At 40.0% G+C, this 24,561-nt stretch overlaps 2 protein-coding genes across 2 annotated transcripts in view; one reads left to right on the top strand and one right to left on the bottom strand.

Moving 5' to 3' along the window:
* LOC138965156 (receptor-type tyrosine-protein phosphatase alpha-like) overlaps nucleotides 1–4,272 on the top strand; it is a 4,598-nt gene extending 326 nt beyond the window's left edge. Inside the window, exons 2-4 of the mRNA XM_070337282.1 lie at nucleotides 1,360–1,511; nucleotides 2,758–2,893; nucleotides 3,201–4,272. Coding sequence (XP_070193383.1) covers nucleotides 1,360–1,511; nucleotides 2,758–2,893; nucleotides 3,201–3,272 — 360 coding nt within the window. The 3' untranslated portion in view covers nucleotides 3,273–4,272. The remainder of the gene's footprint in view (nucleotides 1–1,359; nucleotides 1,512–2,757; nucleotides 2,894–3,200) is intronic.
* The window catches only part of LOC138965148 (chorion peroxidase-like), a 276,867-nt gene that overhangs the window by 38,241 nt on the left and 214,065 nt on the right, over nucleotides 1–24,561 (bottom strand). The gene's annotated exons all lie outside the window — the stretch shown is intronic.

The raw sequence follows: 24,561 nt of genomic DNA, 5'->3' as shown, positions 1-24,561 counted from the left end.
ATTAACTGTAAAACTTCGTCAAATGAGTTTGTCAGAAGTGGTGTCCCTCAAGGGTCTGTATTAGGACCTATCTTGTTCTGTATTTATATAAATGATTTACCCCTTCATGTGTCCGATGAAAAAGTTAGATGTGAGTTCTTCGCGGATGACTCTTCTGTTCACACCAGTCAAAAATCTTTGGAATCCGTCAACTTTTCTCTTCAAACAAGTGTGGATGAAATCACTGAGTGGTGCGTTTCTAATGCAATGATCATTCATCCGATTAAAACAAAGAGTATGGTGATAACCACGAGACAAAAACACCAATTAAGTCCTTTACAATTACAACTGTCAGTTGGTTCAACTCAAGTGCAGCAAGTTAGGGAACATAGATTATTGGGTGTTACCATTGATCAAGAGTTGAAATGGCAAACTCATTTGAGTAATATTTGCAAACTAGTATCAAAAAATTTGTACCTGTTATCTAAATTAAGGCATTACGCTGATTCTGCAGCACTCAAAATGTTCTATTACGCCCACATAATGCCTCATATAAACTTCGCATCGACACTTTGGGATAACTGCAGCGATGTTCATTTAAAAAGACTCAATTCCCTGCATCGCCGAGCTGCAAAACTTATTCTGCATGATTTGATTAGGTCCACGGATGATAAACTAAAGCTCTTGAATGTCCTCCCCTTGAAAGATCAGTTGACGTTAAACAAGGCTGTGTTCATGTATAAAATTCTAAATGACGACTGTCCTAAATATTTGCAATCACATTTCAAACATGCCACAAAAAGATATGGATCCCAAAAAATCATCCCTCCTATACCTCGCATAGACCTCTACAAATCGAGCTTAGCCTTCTCGGGAGCGTTTCTCTGGAACTCCTTACCCCAACAGATAAGAAATGCAACTTCAGTGAAAATGTTTAAGAGACAGTCACGTTCACACATCATTCGTGAATGAAATGTCTTGTTCGATTGTTATTTTGTTAAACATTTTGTACTAATGTTAACGGATGTGTAGCTCATCGGAGCAACTTATTCCCAAATGAAAGGTATAACTATGTCAATGTAATTTTGTAATTTTTTGAGTTCTCCTTATGTAATTCCTTAAATGCACATTGTGTTGCATTCTGTACAATGTATTTCTGTATTTTATATGATTGAATTTATATTTGTAATGTGCGTCTGTCTTTATGTGTTGTATAAAGGACAGGTTGGAAGAATAGGCATTGCCTAAAACCTTTATCCTTTTGTAATAAAGTTCTGAGTCTGAGTCTGAGTCTGAGTCACTCTCTCTCTCTCTCTCGCTCTCAGCGGGTTCCAGAGAGAACTTTTAAAATCAATTTTGAACACCACGATATGATTGCAGGGTACGTCCAGTGCGCGGTCACTGAAAGTGCTGCACTACGAGGGCTGGACAGGGGAGGTGGGGGGAGACACGTCACACATGCTGCAACTTGTGGACACACTGACCACCACACTGATGGAGGCTGAAACCCCCACACTCCTCATCCAGTGCTGGTGATTTGTTTTTTACCCTTCATATTCATAACTTTATTATCCCATCGCTGGGAAATTCGATTCGCTTCCTCCCAGTGGAAAGCTAGCAGCAACAGAGTCGCAGAACCCAGGTGTGTGCGTGTTTAAGTGTCATCAGCCATCTGCACTTATGGCAGAATGACCGAGGTATTTTCCGTGCCACGGTGGTGACATGGAGGTGGAACGTGGATACCGTCTCTGAGTCTGCACTTTTAAGTTGACCCGTGTCCATCCCGGCCCGGATTCGAACCCGTGACTCTAGGATCACAAGTCCAGTGCTTTACCAACTGAGCTACCGGGCGAGCCCCATTCTAGTGCGTTTGATAACAGTCTCGCAATTAAAGGTCTGCAGAATGTATACAGTTGCTTTCTCTGACTTTAACACTGTATACAAGTGACCACGTTACGCAGTCACGGTTTGTTTTAAAAGCTCAACATGGTGTGGTCTGGCTTTTACAGGGGACAAGACCGTCCTACCATTTTGACACACACTCAAAATCAGCATCCTGAATTTTCATCCACAGATTGATTTTTCTTCATGAATCAGCGGTCAATTGTAGCTTTAAACAAAAAAGTCAGCAAATCCAACTCTGCACGGGAAGCAGTAACATTTATATGTTTACTTGTGGTGTATGTCCAAGTGGTACGTGAAAGCGTGGCATTACCAGATATGTGACCCTCCACCACGAAATGAGTCGCATGTCACCTCGCGCGGTTCTGCGCTAGGCTTAATATAAGTCCGGGGAGTGTCTGGTAACAGTGTGAGGGTCACCTTAGTCACAGGCTTATAACTCACACAGGGTTTGCTCTTTTTTAAAACGGTTTTCACCACTTAATAGAGCATAAACAACTCTTTAAGAAAATGTACAAATATGAAAATCATGCAATCATGCAAAGGTGACATGCGACTCATTCCGTGGTGGAGGGTCACATATGGTAAGCACGGGAAGGAGTGTGCCTTTAAACTGACTTTGCACATGATTGCATTGAATTATGAAATACAAGACGCTATCATATTAGGAACAAAGGTTTATCTAAGAAGCATTGCATTTATGAAACTGAAATATTTAGCTACTTCTGTGTTACCAATTCAAAATTAATGCAACGTATTAATTTTATGAAATTGATGTGGTTCACAAATGTTCCTGACTGTCGTAAGTTTACCTGTATATTGTACGGTAACATCTGTCACACTGCATCATCTGCATCTTGATTGTTCTTGTGTCAGTGATGGGGTGGGAAAGAGCGGTCTGTTCAGTGCTCTGTGTGACGTCATCAACCACATGACGTATGACCGCGAGATTGACGTCTACATGACTGTCAGGCACGTGCAGAACGTCAGACCTAGCGCTGTCACGTCATTGGTTCGTGAAAACATTTATTTGAAATTGTATTTCTCTTTAACGTTTGTTGATTGATCATGTGGAAAACATACAACTAGTGTTGTGTTGATTATGGATTGTAATAAAGTGTACGTGCATTGGCTATGTCAAGTCATTCCGTGTGTCCTCTCTGTTAATGTTCTTTGAACGTGCTGATGAGGAGGTTTTCTTCCATTGGAATCCTTTTTGTTTTATTCAAGCTGAACTGTCTTTTCTAAACATAATTATTATGTAGATGGAAGATTAAATCGTATATTTTCAAACGACTACCTCTTCTACACATTTTCAGGCACAGTACCGCTACTGTTACGAGGTCGCTCAGCAGAGGCACCGAGACATGAGTATCTACGCCAACACATAAATGTTATCCTGTCTATGCTATACCTGAATTTCATCATATCTACGCCAACAGTGGAATGTCATCATATCTACGCCAACACCTGAATGCCGTCATATATACACCAACACCTGGATGTTATCATATCTACACCAACACCTGAATGTCATCATATCTACACCAACACCTGAATGCCATCATATCTACACCAACACCTGAATGTCATCATATCTACACCAACACCTGAATGTCATCATATCTACACCAACACCTGAATGCCATCATATCTACACCAACACCTGAATGTCATCATATCTACACCAACACCTGAATGCCATCATATCTACACCAACACCTGAATGTCATCATATCTACACCAACACCTGAATGTCATCATAATTCATATCTACACCAACACCTGAATGTCATCATACCTACACCAACACCTGAATGTCATATTTACACCAACACCTAAATACCATCATATCTACTCCAATACCCGAAGGCCATCAAATATAAACCAATACCTGTATGACATATAATTATACGCCAATACGCGCATGTCATCATATCTGAACCAACACCTGAATGTCATCATGGACTGGGGGGCCGAGTGGTAACGCACTTGCGCTCGGAAGCGAGAGGTTGCAAGTTCGACCCTGGGTCAGGGGGTTAGCAATTTTCTCCCCCCTTTCCTGGGTTCAAGTGCTAGTCTTTCGGATGAGACGAAAAACCGAGGTCCCTTCGTGTACACTACATTGGGGTGTGCACGTTAAAGATCCCACGATTGACAAAAGGGTCTTTCCTGGCAAAATTGTATAGGCATAGATAAAAATGTCCACCAAAATACCCGTGTGACTTGGAATAATAGGCCGTGAAAAGTAGGATATGCGCCAAAATGGCTGCGATCTGCTGGCCGATGTGAATGCGTGATGTATTGTGTAAAAAAATTCCATCTCACACGGCATAAATAAATCCCTGCGCCTTGAATAATTATGTGCGGGATATAAAAAATAAAAATAAAATCCCTGCGCTTAGAACTGTACCCACGGAATACGCGCGATATAAGCCTCATATTGATTGATTGATTGATTGATCGATCATTATCTTTCCCAATACCTGAATACCATCATATCCACGCCAATACCTAAATACCATCATATCTACACAACACCTGAATGGCATATCTAGGTCAACACATGCATGTCATCATATATCGAAACCTATATTTGAATGTGCTGATATCTACACCAATACATGAACGCCATCATATCTACTTCTACACTACTAGTGATCATCTTAGAGTGTTGACATCTGCTCTCACTCTTGAAAATGAATACTTTCTTAATTCGATAACACCACCATTGTTTTTGCACCACCTGAAAAAGGGCATAATCAAGCCAAAACCAGAGTGCCATAATTGTTATCACCAGTGTCATACACCTATGCCAACACCTGAACTTTATATTTTTACCTGTGTCATGCATTTTCTTGCCAACGCTACATTTATTTTGACAACTAAATGCCAGGCCTTCGTCGGTGTGACATGTATGTGAGCGCTTTGTACTGTTTGCCAAAATCTGAAAGCTGTAACGTTTATGTTAACATTTCAAAATAGCACCACTTTTACAATTCAATAACACTAGCCTTGCCAACACATGAACGCTGTCCTATCGGCGCTAACGCCTGGGTGCCATACATTGACGAACGGCATGCTTTTGACAACACCTAGATGACACACTGTTCCAAACGGTGCAAACTACATTGTTTGCCAGCAGTGAGCTGACTATGCTCTCGGAGTATAGTGTGGGGAACCCAAATGGGCAAACGAGCTCACACGTAACCAGAAAATTCTGGAACGCTGAAGAAGAAGAAGATATGCTGTTTTGTGTTTCAACAACGCACTAAAACTGCTCAATAGTGTACAGCCTTTACACCCGCTCTGTATGTTTCTCTCCCATACTAACATAAAGAAAACAAAGAACAACAGTTCAGTATTGGTAAATGATACAATGCAAAAGACACAAAGATAATACATACAGAAAATACTGCAATGAGCCCTCATGTGCATGCTGACAAAACGGAGCGTGTAGAGTCATGCAGAAAAACGTAGCATGAAGGGACCTAGAAAAAGCAGCTGGGCGAAGGTGTGTGAGTGGTTTCATAACTCAGCAACATAATAGGTAATCAAATAAGTCCTGATTTCTTTTGAACTAACTTATTGATCGTTTTGATTTGTTGTTCCAAGTTAGTAGCCGTGTCGATCCAAAGCACATGCCCCTAGCCCTGCAGCTCACTATATTCAAAAATAAACATAAAGTCTGCAAAAGTTAGAAAAGGAAGTAAGAGAAGATGTCAATTCTAAAATAGAGACAGGACAATGCTGATACATTTCAAAACGAGATTAACTCAGATAACTCCAATGAAGAGATACAAGACGCCCAGAACTGCTTGGATTTCAGTATTGAAGAAGGACTAAAGAAGTTTACGAATTTTCTCTTGAAAGCAGCAGAAAGCATGAGGCTAATGGTTTGGATCGGCACCGGCTCAAAGAGTGAAACAAACAAGTGGTTTGACCGCGAATGTTTAGGCCAAACAAAAACATATGCTGGTTTAGGGTAATATGACCCCACAAAGTAGGTCGGATTTTTTTAAAATTTTTAATATCGGTGTGGTTCGCAAAATGTGCCAGTTTTTTTTTTTTTTTTTTTTTTTTAGAAATGAAAAAAACAGTATTAGGTTCGGCAGGCAAAACTAGGGTCGGTCAGGTTACCCTAAACCAACATATATTTTTGTTTGGCCTAAAGTCGCCTTGTGTGGTGAGATACGTGCGCGATATAAATCCTCGTAAATAAAATAAATAAATAAAGAATAAGCATGAAGTACGACATGCACTTGACCAAAGCCAAAGCACTGGCTTACCTGAAGACAAGGAGGTCTACCGCCAGAAGAGAGAGGATTATAAATCAACCTTAAAAGAAAAGAAAATGCAACATAAACTAACAGTTCACCGTCACCTTTTGATAATAAGCAAAACAGCAAGAAATGTTGGGAAACTGTACGAAGTGCACGGCAGAAACGAAAAGACCAGCCAGACATTGGCACATGGCAAGATCATTTCCCAAATGTTCTGGAGGAGAATATGCAAACGGCCCCATCTCGCCCTAATACCGATGAAGGGTTAAGGCCAACAAAAAAAAATTGTCTGTTTCTGGTCACCCGACCGACCCTAAATTTCGGCGCCGACCCTAAACTTTTTTTTTCCAAACTCAAAAATGTTTTTTGTTTTTTTTGGTGGTAAAGGACAGGGTGAGAAAATGAACAACAAAAACGTGTGAAAACGAAAGTCCGCTGACGATTTGTAAATGTGTTGAGTGTCTTGTCTCTATGTATAGTGAATCCAGTCTCTTTGCGCGATTTTTAAAGTTAGTTTTATTGGTCTACATTTGGGGTAAAAAAAAATAATAAAAAATCCCGACCTACCGACCCTATTTTTTTTAGCCATGTTACCAGAAACAGACAAATTTTTTTTGTTGGCCTCAGCCACATGGAACATTGGATCACTGATGTAGACAAGAACAAGGACATTTCTGAACACGAAGTTCGACAAGCAATAAACGAGTTGAAATCGGGTAAAGCAGCTGGGATAGACGGTATTTGCCAAAGAATTCTGAAAATTTCGTTACCTCATTCCTCACAAAGCTGTTTAACAAGCTATATGGATCAGGTTATTTTCTACTTGATTTATGCAAGTCGGTTATAATACCAATCTTGAAGAAAGGTGACAAAACCAATCCCGATAACTATCGTGGAATATCGCTATCGAGTGTGGTGAGCAAAGCGTTTACAGCAATTTTGAACAAAAGGCTATATAAGTGAATAGAACGGGAAGAAAAACTGTGCAAAGAACAAGCTTGATTTCGACAGGGATAGTCTACCATTGACCACGTGTTCACTCTGACTACACTTATTAACAAGAGATTCAACAGTAGAAGAGGAGGCAAAGTGTGCGTAGCCTTCATAGACTTTAAAAAAAGCTTTTGACAGTGTTAATCTGGAAAAAGGATGGAACATATTGGAAAAAGTACGCACATCAACATAAATGACAAGAATTCTGAAGTCAATGGATTATTCAGTACAGTCTTGTGTCCGCTGGGGAGCCAGTTTATTTGAACTTTTCCACTGCCCCATAGGAGTCAAACAAGGCAGCCTTTTAAGCCCCTTTCTTTTTTCTCTGCTCATTTCGGAAGTTGTCGATTTTGTTAGAAGTCAGGGCAAACACGGACTGCAGTTACTACCGGGTTACGATGGCATTTGTTCTCTCTTGTTTGCGGATGATATTGTTTTGGTTGCCTCAACCCCGTCAGTGTTACAAAACCAGATCAGTTATCTGGAAAAAGCATCAAAGTCACTTGACCTGTGTGTACATTTAGAGAAAACACAAGTAATGGTTTTCCGGAAAGGAGGTCATATTGCATCTGCAAAAAAATGGTTTTATGACGGACGTGAAATTGAGATCGTTAACAGCAATCAATATTTAGGCTAAACGGAAGGAGTACAACTGTCCTTAAAAACAATTTTGGAAAACCCCTGTACTTACACTACAAGAAATGTTGCCATGATCGTTTTCTATACTCTCAAATTAAGGGACGATTGCGTCAGTTGAATGAAAGGTACGATTGCTAAATTGAACATTCTTATAGAAAGCCTTTTGACATTGGCGAACAACTTTCTGTAAAGCTTTTGACGAGTTGCCTTGGAGTCAGCTCGTACAACCTCAAGCTCTCGACCTCAAGCACCCCAGTCCAATGTCTATATGTCTGTGAGTTGAATGCAGCGGTACGATTTTGTCTAATGTGAGAACATCTTCGAATGCACATTCGTGGTCGGCTTTGTAAGCAAACAAGCGAAGCAGGATTTTGGCGACGAAAAGCATTGCTGACACTTTTCTTTCCTTTCACAGCAAACGTTCAATGTACGGCCGTATGAACCTCAATCACCCTTTTAATTGTTTCTAGACATGTTGGTACTTGCAAATCAACGCATAATGATTCATTACATAGCGATTGAATGGATATGCACACGAGAACTAGTGACAGCGTAAGTCAATGAATGGTAATTTCCCTATAGTATAAGGGTTATATGGAGATGGAATTGCTCTATGTTAATGAAATGTTTTTTATTCAAGGCACAACCAAACAAACCAACTTGAAGGACTATTGGTTTGAACGACCACCGGGCTGTCGACTTTATCTAAATATGTTGGCGTGTTACCTGTGAGTCAGTTCGCCAGCCCGAAACTCTCGACTTAAGGCTCTTCCATTTAATTCCTCATAATACGGTCTTGGAATTAAGATCAAATGGTGTTTTTCGCTTGTGTGAAAAATGTGTTTCTTGATGAATGGCAAGAACTAATCTTTTCATTCAATTGACAGCAAATCTATGATTTATTGTTGTCAAATACCCTTCAACTAAACTCAAATGAACTCTTCGTGTGGGTGTCGGAAAGATTGATGCATGCAAAAACCTGTCCAGCGACTTACAAAAACAAATGCGATACAAAAATAATAGTAGAATGATGGAGTGACCGCTTTTGTGAGTCTGTAATGAATGAATGCAGCAATTCTAACCTTATGGAACACACTTGCAATAGCATTTATCAGCATTAAATGACAACGGAAAGCAGCTAGGATGTTCCTAAGCGGTAAGCGTTTAAATGGAAGTGAGCTTGTACTGCATGTAAATTCTCGAGGAGTTAAATTAGTCGTCAGAAACAGAATGATGGTTTACGGGAGGTGAAGGGTGGCTTTAAAATCACCATGCCATATAAAACACGAAATAAAGACGTTGTAAATTTCAACCCTATTGCGCCGATCAGTGATGCCACCACTTAAACAGTTGCCAAATGTAAAGTGAATTATTATGGCAAAGAACCAACTAAGCCCCCACCCTAATCTCGCGGCATGTTGTTCGTTGGTATTCGTGACTATAAGTAAATCATTTAATATCTATTCCACGGATATTCTTAAGCGACCAGGAAGTGACGGGCGCCGTTGCCCAGTGGATAAGACATCGGCCTCTTAATCAGAAAGCTCATGCCTTACTCCCCTGTGTGTGTACACACACGCATAAGACCAAGGGCGCGCGGAAAATATCATGTAATCCATGACAGAGTTAGGTGGGTTATAGAAACGCGAAAATACCTAGGATGCTTCCCCCGAAAGCGGCGTGTGGCTGCCTAAATGGCGGGGTAAAAACGGTCATTCACGTAAAAGCCGTGGGAGTCTCAGCCCATAAACAAAGCAATCAAACAACCAGGAAGTAACTCGGTTTTACAAGGTGCACAGGTGTTGTTTGTTATTTTGATTCCAAGACACGAACTCTTTGAAAGTAAAGCAAAGCCATTATTTGTGTCACCGCACTTCGGGAGTCTTCTATGGGATAAGCAGGGTTCAGGGAGGTACGGGATCAACGACCTTCCATTCTTTCTATATGCGTCTGAAAAGACAACAAAAAGTCGTTGATGTTTGTTATGGAAAAGGCACCAAAGGGAACTTCTGCTTTTTGCCGTCTCCTTTCTCTGACGGCATCTAACACAGGAAGTGAATGGCTGACACTGACACGAGAAAAAAGGTCGACAAGCCACAGGTAGAAATATTGGACTTCAGACAATGATGATCATTGGTTCAGCTAAGAAACAGACAAACGAACACACAAACAGAAAGAAAATTGTTCATTGGAATTCTATCCTAACTTGTATTTTAATCAACCTTTGAGACGTATTGTACAACAACAACAACAACAACAACAACAAATAACGGACACAAAATAACAAACGCAAACAGCAACAAGAACAGCAACGTCAATAAAAACACTTTAATTTAATATGGAGCAGCCGGGTAAAAGATTGTTCGTATGTTTTCATGTGAACAGATGCTTCTATCCTATGTTACGCCTGGATGCACTCGATATACGTTGGTCCGTATTGGCGTTGACTACTTAAGAAGTAATTTATTGCGGTACCTGTGAAACACATGCAGCCTTTTATTATTAGTCTCCACACTTGGAGCCAAGGTCCCACTATCACGAATATTTTGGCGAGCCACAACGATGTTTGCCACGAAGGATTGCGAAAAATCGGCCAAACAAAAACGAAGTAATACGAACCACAACGACCTCGGCGATTTTCTTCACGAATCTGAAATCGTTGTAAACTTAGGAAAACACCCATATTGCACCCATTTTCGTACCCCAACTAAAACATTCATTGCCGTGTCATATCATTCAAACTTTATGCCTTGATTGATTACTGGGCTATATCTGCCACACATTTTTCAGATCAAAGATTTCGGTTGTAGGTATCACGTGAACGCCGCCGAAGTCAGGGTACCTCCAAAATCGACCTGACAATAACGTCAGGTACCAAAACAAAAAATGGACACAAATTCAGAATAGGCTTAACTTGGCAACTTTTACAAACGAGGAGAAAGCAAAATCATGTAACTATCCAGAACAGGTTGTTTTGATTTACTGTCTTGCGTATCTCTTGTGTTATGTAGTTTCTACTGATGCAGGTGTGGAGTGCATGAGCAGTAGAAAACGAGAGGTTTTTGCGTCCATTTTGAGGGGTACCATGACAAAAATCGCTATATTTCAGAAACGCCTGGATGAATTGATTCGACACTGTCAGGATCTCAAGTCTATATACGAGACCTACGTCTGATAAAATAACGCATCGTTACAGGTATTTGTTGAGATGCTAAGCAATCTTCCGGAACATGTTATAAAACGTGTCACAGGTTTATAGGTTTACATTACAAAAAAATCATGACTTTGCAAGCGCACAGACAAATAATTGTTACAAATACTGCCACACTTTCACATAAATACAATCACTATTTTACGTTTGCTATTCCTGTTAACACGATCAAATATATTTTTTGAGGATTGCAGTGCGAGAGCCATGTCCAGTCCGTGACCGCAGCATGTTTTGAGAGGCATTAAGCGATAACCGCTGTCAATAGCAAACAGCCTGAACGTTCCAATTTTTACACCCCCGGTATAGGGGTGTGTATAGGATTCGGTCGATGTGTTTGTGTGTTTGTGTTCGCATATAGATCTCAAGAATGAACGGACCGATCGTCACCAAACTTGGTGAACAGGTTTTATACATTCCTGAGACGGTCCTTACAAAAATTGGGACCAGTCAAACACACGGTTAGGGAGTTATTGGTGGATTAAGATTCTACAAGGACTTATAGAGGAACATATTAATGGTCAAAGGGAAATAACCTTCTCAGTTGGTGGCAGTGAGAATGGTTATTTTCCTTTGACCAACGGGGGTGTTTTTCCTACCTCGGATGAATTTCTTGTTTCTCATGTGTTTAAATGACTAGCAAATGTCATTCAGTAGTCATACATCCCCGGACGCTTTTTTCATTTTTTTGATGACGTCATATCCGGCTTTTTGTAAAAGTTGAGGCGGCACTGTCACACCCTCATTTTTTAATCAAATTGATTCACATTTTTGTAAAGCAATCTTCGACAAAGGCCGGACTTTGGTATTGTATTTCAGCTTGGTGGCTTAAAAATTAATTAATGACTTTGGTCATCAAAAATCTGAAAATTGTAATTAAAATTACTTTTTTATAAAACGATCCAAATTTACGTTTATATTATTCTTCGTCATTTTCTGATTCAAAAAACATAAAAAATATGTTATATTTGGATTAAAAACAAACTCTGAAAATTAAAAATATAAAAATTATGATTAAAATTAAATTTTCAAAGTCGATTTAAAAACAATTTCATCTTATTCCTTGTCGGTTCCTGATTCCAAAAACATATAGATATGAATTATTAAAAACACGTTCAGAGAGTTAAAAATAATAGAGATATAGAAAAGCGTGCTATCCTCCTCAGCGCAACCGCTACCGCGCTTTTCTGGATTGTTAATTTCACTGCCTTTGCCACGAGCGGTGGACAGACGATGCTACGAGTGTACGGTCTTGCGGAAAAAATGCAATGCGTTCAGTTTCATTCTGTGAGTTCGACTGAGCTTGACTAAATGTTGTATTTTCGCCTTACGCGACTTGTTTTGGTTTAATTATGTAAATATTTGGTAAAATATAATGTGACATTGTTGTCCTAGTCAGTTGAGCAAGTGGACAGTTATAGTTTGAATGGCATTTCGTCATTTATATTAAAAAAAATAATAAGGTGTTTCTAATCAGTACGTTTTACAAAGGCGACGAATCGTGTTTAGAGAGAAATATATTTTTTGGTGCGACCGAAATTATTTTACACTGGAAGTAGTGCCCCGATTATCATGAAAATACCCATGTAATACGCAGAATAATCACTTCCTCAACTAACAGAGACAAAGAGGCAGGTCATGGGATAAACACGAATACACAACGACATCATACAACGAAAGTCATCAATTCGTTGCGGCGCCACAACAGTTTCAAACATTTCAAAACTGTCGTCGCGACTCCACGATCTCTGCAGATCTCTGCGATGCACAACGATGTTTTTTTTGCCGAACAAGAACGAAGTAATACGAACCACAACGACCTCGGCGATTTTTTCAACGAATCCTAATTCGTTGTAGTTCGCCGTCAAAATTCGTGACCGTGAAACGTAGGCTTAAGGTCCCACTATCACGGATATGTTGGCGAGCCACAACGATGTTTGCCACGAATGATTGCGAAAAATCGACCAAACAAAAACGATGTAATACGAACCACAACGACCTCGGCGATTTTCTCCACGAATCCCAAATCGTAGTTCGCCGTCAAAATTCGTCACAGTGGGACCGGGGCTTTTCAAGCCAAGGTCCCACTATCACGAATATTTTGACGAACCACAACGCGTACGAGTAACTATGATTTTGCCACAACGATTTTTGACGCGAATGATTGCGAAAAATCGGCCTTGACAAGAACGAAGTTTATAGGGGGAGAAGAGACTCGCACCACTCACCTACACGTACACCCGACAAACAAAGTTAAGGACCACATGACAAGGTTAACTAATTTAATGTTGTCTGTATTGTTTTATGTAAGAATTGAGGACTGCTTTCAGAAAATGTCACGTTAAACATGTCGGCAAAAACAACGCTAGAGCTTGTTACTCTAGACATCCCTCTGATTTCAAAAATCACAACAGTAATATCTTTTACAACAAAAAACTGCAAAATCTTATCCTGGAAGCGATCACTAGTTAATCTCCGACTAATATGTAGTGAGATGCCCTACGACGTAAGGTGATCTCTCCCCGGACCATCACAGACCCCCCATCAAACGATTGTGTTCTGGGACAGCGCCATCTGCAAAGCGCTCTCTACGACGCCTCGAGACTCTGATGCCTCATAGACCAAATAGCCTGGACCGCCAACTCGTCACGTGACCCTTCGAGGTTACGACGCACGACTTTCACAGGGTAGCTTAGCGTCCGGTTTGAAAGACAGTGAAAAGAAAGCACGCTCCAGTTATTTGTGACAATGGGAGGTGACAATGAACTGGATTTTCCAAAACTCCAAACTAAACTTAACAAAACTCATCGAAAAACATGTTCCATATGCACTTTAGCTGAGTTTATTTTAGCATTTTCAGAACTTACCTCGGCAATTTCGTCCATGTTTACAATCGACACCGGATATGACATCCCCCTGATTTCTGAAAGGCCAAGAAGAGCGGGGTAGTAGTTGCGCTGAGAAGGATAGCACGCTTTTCTGTACCTCTCTTCGTTCCTATGATGCGAGGGCCGCTACCTCGTAATAGAGAGAAAGAGCGGAGAGAGAGCTAGTTGGCGGTCCAGGATAAATGGTCTATGGATGCCTCCATCAGCAGGATCCAAGAAGAGGCGGGGCCCATATGTAAACAAGAATTGAGCTCAACGATGACGTAACCATCTCACATGTTGAGTGTACCAGGCACGGTCGGCAGCTGGATGGTTGGCAGTCAATGTTATTTTGCGGACTGGGCGTCTTTCACTCAAGTTGAAAGCGTGTAAGCAGTTTGTAACACTTTGATTTAAACTGACAACAGTGTGTGGTGGCAGCTCATGGTCGATGCCTGCTGCCTTTTCAGTAACCTTTCTTGCTGCATGACCTTCATTTGGATAAGGCGATCCTTCATTGCTGTGGTAACTGTAGGCCGACCATTACATTGTCGTTACTGCATGTACTTTGCCATTTGCTTGAAGCCATTCCTTCAGTCCGATGATGTTGTGGTGAGACACTGCAACACTCTGAACCACGTGCCTGGCAGAAACATCATATTGTAGCTATCAAACTGCCCTTGCTTTTTCCAAGTCGTTCCGTTTTCGTGATAGGGGTATGTTGTTTCATTGCATTAAAAGGTCAGTGTGTCATTTTACACACACACACACACACACACACACACACACACACACACACGCACGCACGCACACACACACACACACACACACACACACACACACACACACACACACACAATGGTTCAGCACAATCACACGCATCAATCAGATATTGAAAACACGATTAATATCTCGCTGCCTTCTATGTATTGCGAGTGCAGGAACGAAGTAATATTGCGATGCAACAGGAAGTAAAATGCTATTGAAAACAGGGGTATATAAATCGTGTGCGCCTGTTCAGGGAGTTCATTTCGTGAAGACATCGTGCCGAAGCAGACATCACAGCCATGTCGTTGTTTGGATCGTACACCACTTCTTTCTTTCTGCTGTGTGTTTTTACACTTGGACAAAATGTTCTATCTCAAACAGGTAATTAAGCTTTGCGTTAACACAGTGTCAATTAACTAATCAACGAACGAACGAACGAACGAACGAAGGGCGGAACGAAGGAACAAACTAACTAGTTTAACTATAACTACCGAATAAACTAACTAAGCATACTTACTTACTTACTTACTTACTTACTTACTTATTTACTTACTTACTTACAGTAACTGTTTTTACTTGTGTGCTTTATATTTTAAAATTCATGAATCTGCATTGAAAACTTTATAAATTGTATTAGTTTCTTTCAATGTTTATTATTATTTAATTTTGAATTGTGTGCAGAATAATTTATTTATGTTCGTTTTGTGAGGCGCTTACACACACTGTATCAGCATTTGCGCCATATAGATATCCTGATCATTACTTACTTACTATACTTACCTACTTACTTACTTACTTACTTACTTACTTACCTACTTTTGTAATAAGAGATGGCATGGAAAAAACCACTTTGGTTTTTTGGCAAGCTATTTAATTCTATGTCAAGGTATTTGATACAAATCCTCAGAAAAAGTGGAGTAGTTTGTAAGTGGTTGGTGACATTCGCTTGCCCCCCAGCATAGTTCTGTGTAAAGCGCCAAGATACCAAGTCGCGTGAGACGAAATTAAACATTTTAGTCGATCTGTCGGGCTCACAGAATGAAACTGAACGCACTACATTTTTTCACCAAGACATAAGAGTTTTGTCAATCCACGCGGCAAGGAAATCGCTCACTTTTCCGGTGCAACACGAAGTAAAATTGACAAGCCAGTAAAGCGAATTGCGGTAAGCAGGAAAGCGCGATTTTCTGTATTCTTTTTAACTTTCTGAGCTTGTTTTGAATACAACATATCATATCTATATGCTTTTTTGATAATTGGAAATGATAACAAATCAGATGAAATCATTTTTGGATCGATATTTCTTCAATCTTATTTGTTGAAAAATGTAACCTTATTTCGTTATTTGTGATCACATTTTAAGAGTAAACATGACATATGTATTTATTTTTAGATTCAGAATTTGGTGAAGATTACAATGCAATCAATTTCAAATCTGTTTGCAAAACTTTTTAATAACAACTTTCATGAGCAAACTAATGAACTAATGTTTAAACTTCCGAGCTGCAATGCAACTCCACAGCCCGAACTACGTCAAAGATTGCTTGACTAAAATGTCAACCAATTTGGTTGAAAAATGATAGCGTGACAGTACGGTCTCAACTTTCACTAAAAGTCGGATATTACGTCATCAAAGATATTTATCAAGAAAAAGGAAAAACAACCTGGGGATATCATACTCAGGAACTCGGTCCAGCTGTTTTGTTATCTAAATCGCTCCACACACACACACACACACACACACACACACACACACACACACACACACATACACACACACACACACACACACACACACACACACACACACAAACACGCACACACATACATACATGTTTTAGAAAAGGAGGATTTTTGGCAGCAAATGAAGCCTGGAAGTACGGAAACGAGGACATAGAGGTGGTGAACAGTTACAAGTACTTGGGGCTAAATTTCACCACAAAATTGTCATTGACGCTAATGGTCAGCGATCTGGCCTCAAAGGCAAAGATAAGGACTGGCCAAATCCTAAGATGTTTGTGGAGGCTAGGCAACATACCTAGAAGCGTATTTTTTAAAATATATGACGCACAGGTCCTCCCGATCTTAATGTATGGATCTGAGCTGTGGGGATTCCAAAGGTTTGAAGCTCTTGAGAAAGCCCATTTGTTTGCATGCAAGAAGTTTTTGTGTGTTGGACGACAAACACCAAACAAGATGGTATATGGTGACTTAGGCCGCTATCCACTTTATGTTACTTCGTCGGTTCGCTGTATTAAGTATTGGCTGAGAGTGTTACATTTGCCAAGCGAAAGACTCCCAAGGAAAGCATATGACATGATGAAACATTCACAGGGTTATGGCAAGAAAACATGGTCTCATTATTTGAAAGAAATGTTATGCATGTACGGCTTTGGAGATGTCTGGCTGCAACAAGGTGTAGGCGATCTGAATCGATTTATAGCAGTATTCAGACAACGATTGTTTGATTGCTTCCAGCAAGACTGGCACGACAGCATCATGAACTCGGAGCGATTTGAATTTTATTCGCTCTTTAAACAAGAAATTCGCGCCGAAGTGTATATATATAGACCATATTCAGCTCCGCTGTTTTCGAGATGCATACATACAATTTCGATTTGGTATTTCACCCATAAACACTCACAAATGTCGCTATCGAACTGACGTTGTACCGGGCCTTTTGATTTGCCCTGTATGCAGAGAGGACGTGGAAGACGAGAAACATGTATTGTTTGTATGCAAAGGATATTGTGATTATAGACTTGATGTCAAAATACTAAGAGAAAAAACCCAGAGTGAAGATGCGAACAGTATTAGACGTGTTATGTCTGTAGATAAAGGAGATTCAGTGGTGCATGTGGCCAGATTCTTATATCGTGTTTTTCAAAAAAGAAAAAGTTGTTTGGACTAGTTACCCAATGTGGAACAGGTGAACGAGACGGCGATGTGTTATACATAGTTTGTGCCGTTGAATGTTAGAGCAGGTTTGATTGCAAATAATGTATGCTGGTGTAGTACACCTGTGTTGATGTTGTACCTATTCAAATTGTTGATTTATGCGCTGGAAATGTTTGTAGGTTAGAAAGAGAGAGAAAGAGAGAGAGAGAGTCTGTGCCGTGGAACGATAGAACATGATTGAAAGCCGATAATGTATGTTAGCACTGTAAACTTGTTTGTCGTTGCACCTATCCATATTGTTAATTCATGCGCTGGATATGTCTTTATGTTTAAGAGAAAGAGAGTGAGAGAGAGAGAGAGTGAGAGATTGCGTGCGTTCGTGTGAGTATATATGTTAGAGAGAAAGAGATAAAACCGGGTGATTGTCCATAAATACAAACACACGGCATGTATTACTGACCCCCCCTCCCTCCCCGTTGAAATGAACCTTGTGTGTTTAATCAATAAAATGTCTTACGTCTTACGTCTTACACACACACAAACACGCACACACATACATACATACATACATACATACATACATACATACATGCATGCATGCATGCATGCATACATACATATATACATACATACATACATACATACATACATACATACATACATACATACATACATACATACATACATACATACATACATACATACATACATACATACATACATACATACATACATACACGTACATGCATAGGCTTACATACACACACCACACCTACGTTTCGATTCCCAGTCTATGTTTAAACATTTATTCAAAACTTGACTAAACGTAAAAAATTAAAAAAATGCAAGCACAGTGCAAATGCTAATAAATCCAAAACGTTTTTGGACAAACATTTCGTGCCATCTCTGGCATTAGGTAACTAACTAATTCCCAATTAACTAACCCCCTATCTCTGTCTATGTCTCTGTCTTTCTGTGTGTGTGTTTGTGAGTGTGTGTGTATGTGTGTGTGTGTGTGTGTGTGTGTGTGTGTGTGTGTGTGTGTGTGTGTGTGTGTGTGTGTGTGTGTGTGTGTGGCTGATTGAACACTTGGATTTGCTTTTACTTAAATCCACACGTCCCTGTTTCTTAGGAAGTAACTGCACAGCAGGATATCACTGCAGAGAGCAATGTTATAGTGATGACTGCAAATTGAGTAAGTACCCTTGTTCAGACACATCCGTCTGTTCATTTACTGTCAAAGCACCATTGCCCTTCACGATTTGAGTTTTAATTCAGCTCATAGGCAAATAGGGTCATATTGAACTATAAAAACATATTATTAAGTATATTTATCGCACTCAAAATAGCTCTTTTGTTGAATGTAATGTTCTGAGCGTTTCTAAAGACATGAGCAAAAGTTAAATAATTATTTATTACAATAATTGTAAGCGGCAAGTATCACTGAAACTTGCGCAAGAAAAGTAGAACACAGCACAGTTATAGTCTATCTTTCTCTCCCCCCCCCCCCCTCTCTCTCTCTCTCTCTCTCTCTCTCTCTCTCTCTCTCTCTCTCTCTCTCTCTCTCGCTCTCTCTCTCCCTCTCTTTCTCTCTCTCCCTCTCTCTCTCTCTCTCTCTCTCTCTCTCTCTCTCTCTCTCTCTCTACCTTTCTCTCTCTCTCTCCTTCTCTGTCTCTCTCTCTCTACCTCTCCCTCTACCCCCCCTCTCTCTACCTCTCTCTCTTTCTCTTTCTCTATCGCTCTCGCTCACACATACATACACATACACAGACACTCACACACACACACACACACACACACACACACACACACACACACACACTCACACAAGCACGCACACACACACACACACACACACATACACACTAACACACACACGCACACACACACACACACACACTAAGACACACACACACACACACACACACACATACACACACACGCACGGGCGCACGCATACGCAATATATACACACAATCACACACTCGCACACACAGATACGCTCGCGCACTTAAACACATGCACGCACGACCGCCCGCGCGCGTGCTCACCAACATGCTTTAAATAACAAAGTTAATGGCAATTCTTGTTTCAGAAAATGTTGCTTTGTGCAAAAGTGTAGACTCTAGCACAGTCAAAATAGGCTACCAGCCAGCATGTGTGCCTGTGGACGGCATAACAGGCAATGACCGTGGTTGTTTGACAACAGCTGATGATGACTACAACACGTACTGGCGTGTGGACCTGGGCCAGAACTTCACCATACCGAACATTACCCTCTACGGACGTGCACAGTGTGAGTGCAAAAGATATACTCACATCTATGTATTACATTGCTTTTAATGGCTATTTGACCCATCAAGACTTACTTTAGGTGACCCGCTAAATGTTATAGCGCTCAGACCGGTGTAACACGAGACAATTATTCCATCCAAATTTTTACTCCCTTTAAAAACAAATTACCTCCCCCCTCCCCCCCAATAACACAAGAAAATTACTCCCCACGAAAGGTGTTTTCTGAGTAAACAGTTCGTACAAACATGTTACTCCTTTGACGAAAAATCTCGGATAAATTACTCCACCCTAACTCGAGCAATTTAACTGCCCACGGCATGTGTACGCAATGTTTACTCCCTTGTCCCCTGTTGTCCTGGTGTGGAAGGGGTGGGGGGGGGGGGGAGGGGTAGCGCGACATTCGTTTGCGCAAGATCACATATTGGCATTATCCCTTCGCCTGCATCCCATTTTCGCGTACGAGATTTTAACTGGAAGTTAAAATAAAAATAAAATGTCAAAGCGTCGTACGACAGGTGTACTCCGGAGTCAGTTTTTCTTTCGTGGAGTAAAAATGTCGTGTTACACCGGGACCCTTTTTTTCATCAAGCTGAAAATAACGTTCACCGGACACACACACACACACACACACACACGCACACGCACACGCACACACACACACACACCACACACACACACACACACACACACACACACACACACGCGCGCACGCGCACACGCAAACGTGTACACAAACAAAAACACACACACGCACGCATGCACGCACGCACGCATGCGCTTATGTTTACTCTTACTTGCAATGCATAATAAGATGGACACTGTTCACATGCAGGGTTTCTTCGGATGCTTGGCATAAGGATCTTTGTTGACGACCAGCTGTGCCACACTATCGGCAATGAATCGTTCTACGCTCAACATGTAGGCGACCCTGTACCAATCCACGTCCAGTGTAACCCACCACTCACAGGGCGTGTTGTCAAACTGGTCAAGAACTGTACTAGTAGGACAGGTTCATGCCAGCAACACACTTTTAGCCTGTGTGAAGTTCAAGTCTGGGGTATGTCGTATTATCATAGGTATCATTTAATATATTGTTTTGTCCTTTGTTTGTACAATTCACCTTTCAGATGATAATTAGTTTTTAAGATTAATACTACTTTTTACATTGTTTGTTTGTTATACTTTTGCTTTTTCCTACTTATTTCTTTTCGGCGGATGCGGGATGGGATCGTCGGATGAAGAAGAAAGCAAGTCGCGTAAGGTGAAATTACTACATTTAGTCAAGCTGTGGAACTCACAGAATGAAACTGAACGCACTGCATTTTTTCACAATGACCGTAGTCCGCCGCTTGTGCATAACGGAGTGAAACTGACGAGCCTGTTCAGCGCGGTAGTGGTTTCGCTGTGCTGCATAGCACGCTTTTCTGTACCTCTCTTCGTTTTAACTTTCTGAGCGTGATTTTAATCCAAACATATCATATCTATATGTTTTTGGAATCAGGAACCGACAAGGAATAAGATGATTTCGATTTCGGAAATTTAATTTTGATCATAATTTTATATTTTTAATTTTCAGAGGTTGTTTTTAATCCAAATATAACATATTTATATGTTTTTGGAATCAGGAAATGATGTAGAATAAGATGAACGTAAATTTGGATCGTTTTATATGAACAAAATTATTACAATTTTCAGATTTTTAATGACCAAAGTCATTAATTAATTTTTAAGCCACCAAGCTGAAATGCAATACCGAAGTCCGGCCTTTGTCGAAGAATGCTTTACAAAAATGTTAATCAATTTGATGGAAAAATGAGGATGTGACAGTGCCGCCTCAACTTTTACAAAAAACCTGATATGACGTCATTAAAAGTATTTTTCGAAAAAAGAAAAAAACGTCCGGGGATATCATTCCCAGGAACTCTCATGTCAAATTTCATAAAAATCGGTCCAGTAGTTTGGTCTGAATCGCTCTACACACACACACACGCACAGACAGACAGACACACACACACACACACACACACACACGCACACACAGACACAGACACACACACACACACACACACACACACACACACACACACACACACACACACACACACACGCACACATACACCACGACCCTCGTCTTGATTCACCCCTCTACGTTAAAACATTTAATCAAAACTTCACTAAATGTAAAAAAAGGGGGGGGGGGGGGGGGTTATCGAAATCGATTGTTTGTTCAGCGGTACCTGCTATGTAAGGACACCCTTAGTAGCAGACAGGTTCATGCCAGCAACATGCTTTTAGCCTATGTGAACAGCTCAGATCATGGGTCATTTTAACACCTTCACATTTAAATGCTTATTTTATAGCCATCCATTGAATTGAGAAGAAAACAAAGCATACTAAACTGCTAAGCATGAATCAAACAATAAGAAAATAAAAAGAACCAACAGCATCGTTTTGTATGTGTGGGTAGTAAACACGTTTTATTTACAAAACACGGCGGAAAATGGCGACAAATTTGTTGCACAGCGACAGATCACTTTCTTCAACCAAGGCCAGTACTTTCATACATGACAAAGGAAAGCAAATATGGCCTGAATAATAAAGTTATAGTGTTCCTTTGCGTGTCTGAGTGATAAACTGTTTTAACCAACTATCTTCTGAAACGTAATTGCACTCAGCAGATTTTGTCTTCCGCTCATAACTTTCGTGTCACACGGTCTTTGCGACAAACAGATAGATCGCATTCTCGCAGAAAATCATTGACAACACAGACCAGTCATTTTTAGCATTGCATTTGGGAAGGGCTACTGTTATAGTGTGTTTTAAGAAAGAAAAACATTACAGTATCGGCAAAACACGACCAAATAAGTTTTCGTGTCACAGCGTTATGGGCGTGAGATTGTGTTCTCACACTGTAGCAAAATCATTGACAACACAGACAAGTCAGTTTTAGCATAGACATTGGGAAAGGCTACTATTATAGTGTGTTTTAGGAAAGAAAAACATTATAGTATCAGCAGAACACGACCAAATCATTTGCGTTTTGGGCGTTATGGGCGTTTTTTCACACTGCAGATCATATCTCAAAAACTACGGAGTGGATCTTTATGAAATTTGATATGGATATTTTTGCCTGGATTTTCTCATAGAAGGTTTTCCCGTTTATTGATAGGACAGTTTGATGACGTCATATTTTACCGTTTGCCAAAAGGTCGAGGCAGCACTTTCACAGTTACAGTTTTTCATCAATTTGATCGAATTTCTTATCACACAATCTCAGATCTAGGCCGGATTATGGGATTGCATTTCAGTTTGGTCACTTAAAGTTTTGTTATTGAAATGTTTGTTCCAAATATGTGACCCTCCACAACGAAATGAGTCGCATGTCACCTCTCGCGGTTCTGCGCTAGGCTTTATTTTAGTCCGGGGAGTGTCTAGTAACAGTGTGAGGGTCACCATAGTCACAGGCTTATAACTCGAAAAGTGTTCACTCTATTCTAAAACGGTTTTCACCACTGGATAGAGAATAAAAAACTCTTTACGAAAATGTAAAAATATGAAAATCATGAAAAGGTGACATGCGACTCATTCCGTGGTGGAGGGTCACATATGTCATTTTTTCAAATTTAAAAAAACTAATATTTGAAACAAAAAAATTATATTGGTGTATTCCCTATTGCGTCCTGTATCTAAAACTATATAGTTTTGTTGTTTTGTATTGATAATTATGCTTAAAAATGAAGAAAACCGATAAATAACCACTATCTTTATTTATGAAAAAAGACACTTAAAAACAACTTCTATCTATTCCTTACCATTTTCTGATTCCAAATATATATAGTTTCATGGTGTTTGACGTTGAAAATAGGCTAAATCTTAACAAACTCGGATCGTTGAATGGAAATTATACTTCCAAGCTCCGTGCAGCTGACAACATGATAAAAACACGTCATTTCAAGTGTGGAACACGCTCATGACGTCATACTGAAAGGTGATGAATTATGGCTTCACCTTGCGATGTTTCATTTCAAACATGGTAACATTTTTAAAGGGGTTTCTTTCTCAGATTTCTGTTTACCCTCTGTCTGTCTCTCTATGTCTCCGTCTGTCTGACTGATTCAATTAAATGTGTAATTACTTAGTTTCGCAAAAGTCAAACTAAGTAGGATATACCTAATTGATTCAGGTCTCTAAATTCTTATTGTAAAATTGTGAGTTTTATTCAAAACAAATTTAATTGGTGTTTTAAACTCAATAATGGGGCATGCTGTGATGAGTGGAAGAATGTGTGCTTACGAGCAGAAAAAGCCCATCAAAGTCAAGAATCGTGTTTTTCTTTTTCTATTTTCACCTTGTAGCTTCATACAGACACTAAACAACAGTGTAGTTCCACTTCCAGTGCAATATCTTGTACTTTAATTTTGACCATCTGTGTAACACTTTATTGACCCATGATCTGAGCTGTTCACCTATGTGAAGTTCAAGTCTGGGGTATGTCGTATTATCATTAATGTCTTCTTTTTTTTTCTTTTTTTTTTACTTTAGCATTTTCATTTACAAAATACTAAAATGTCTCAACCCTAATTCACAAGTAAACATTACAATTGAATCAAAAGGTCTACCATATCTATACTTACTAATACATATTCAACAAAATACGATTAATTATTTTGTTTCTTGGGGTATGCATTCCTGGTAAATAACCGAACAATACATCATGTTCTGTTAATAT

The sequence above is a fragment of the Littorina saxatilis genome, linkage group LG4 (assembly GCF_037325665.1).
Source record: "Littorina saxatilis isolate snail1 linkage group LG4, US_GU_Lsax_2.0, whole genome shotgun sequence".
NCBI lineage: Eukaryota > Metazoa > Mollusca > Gastropoda > Littorinimorpha > Littorinidae > Littorina > Littorina saxatilis.
Note: the sequence above shows the minus strand (reverse complement) of the source record. Positions and strands in the feature narration are given on the sequence as shown.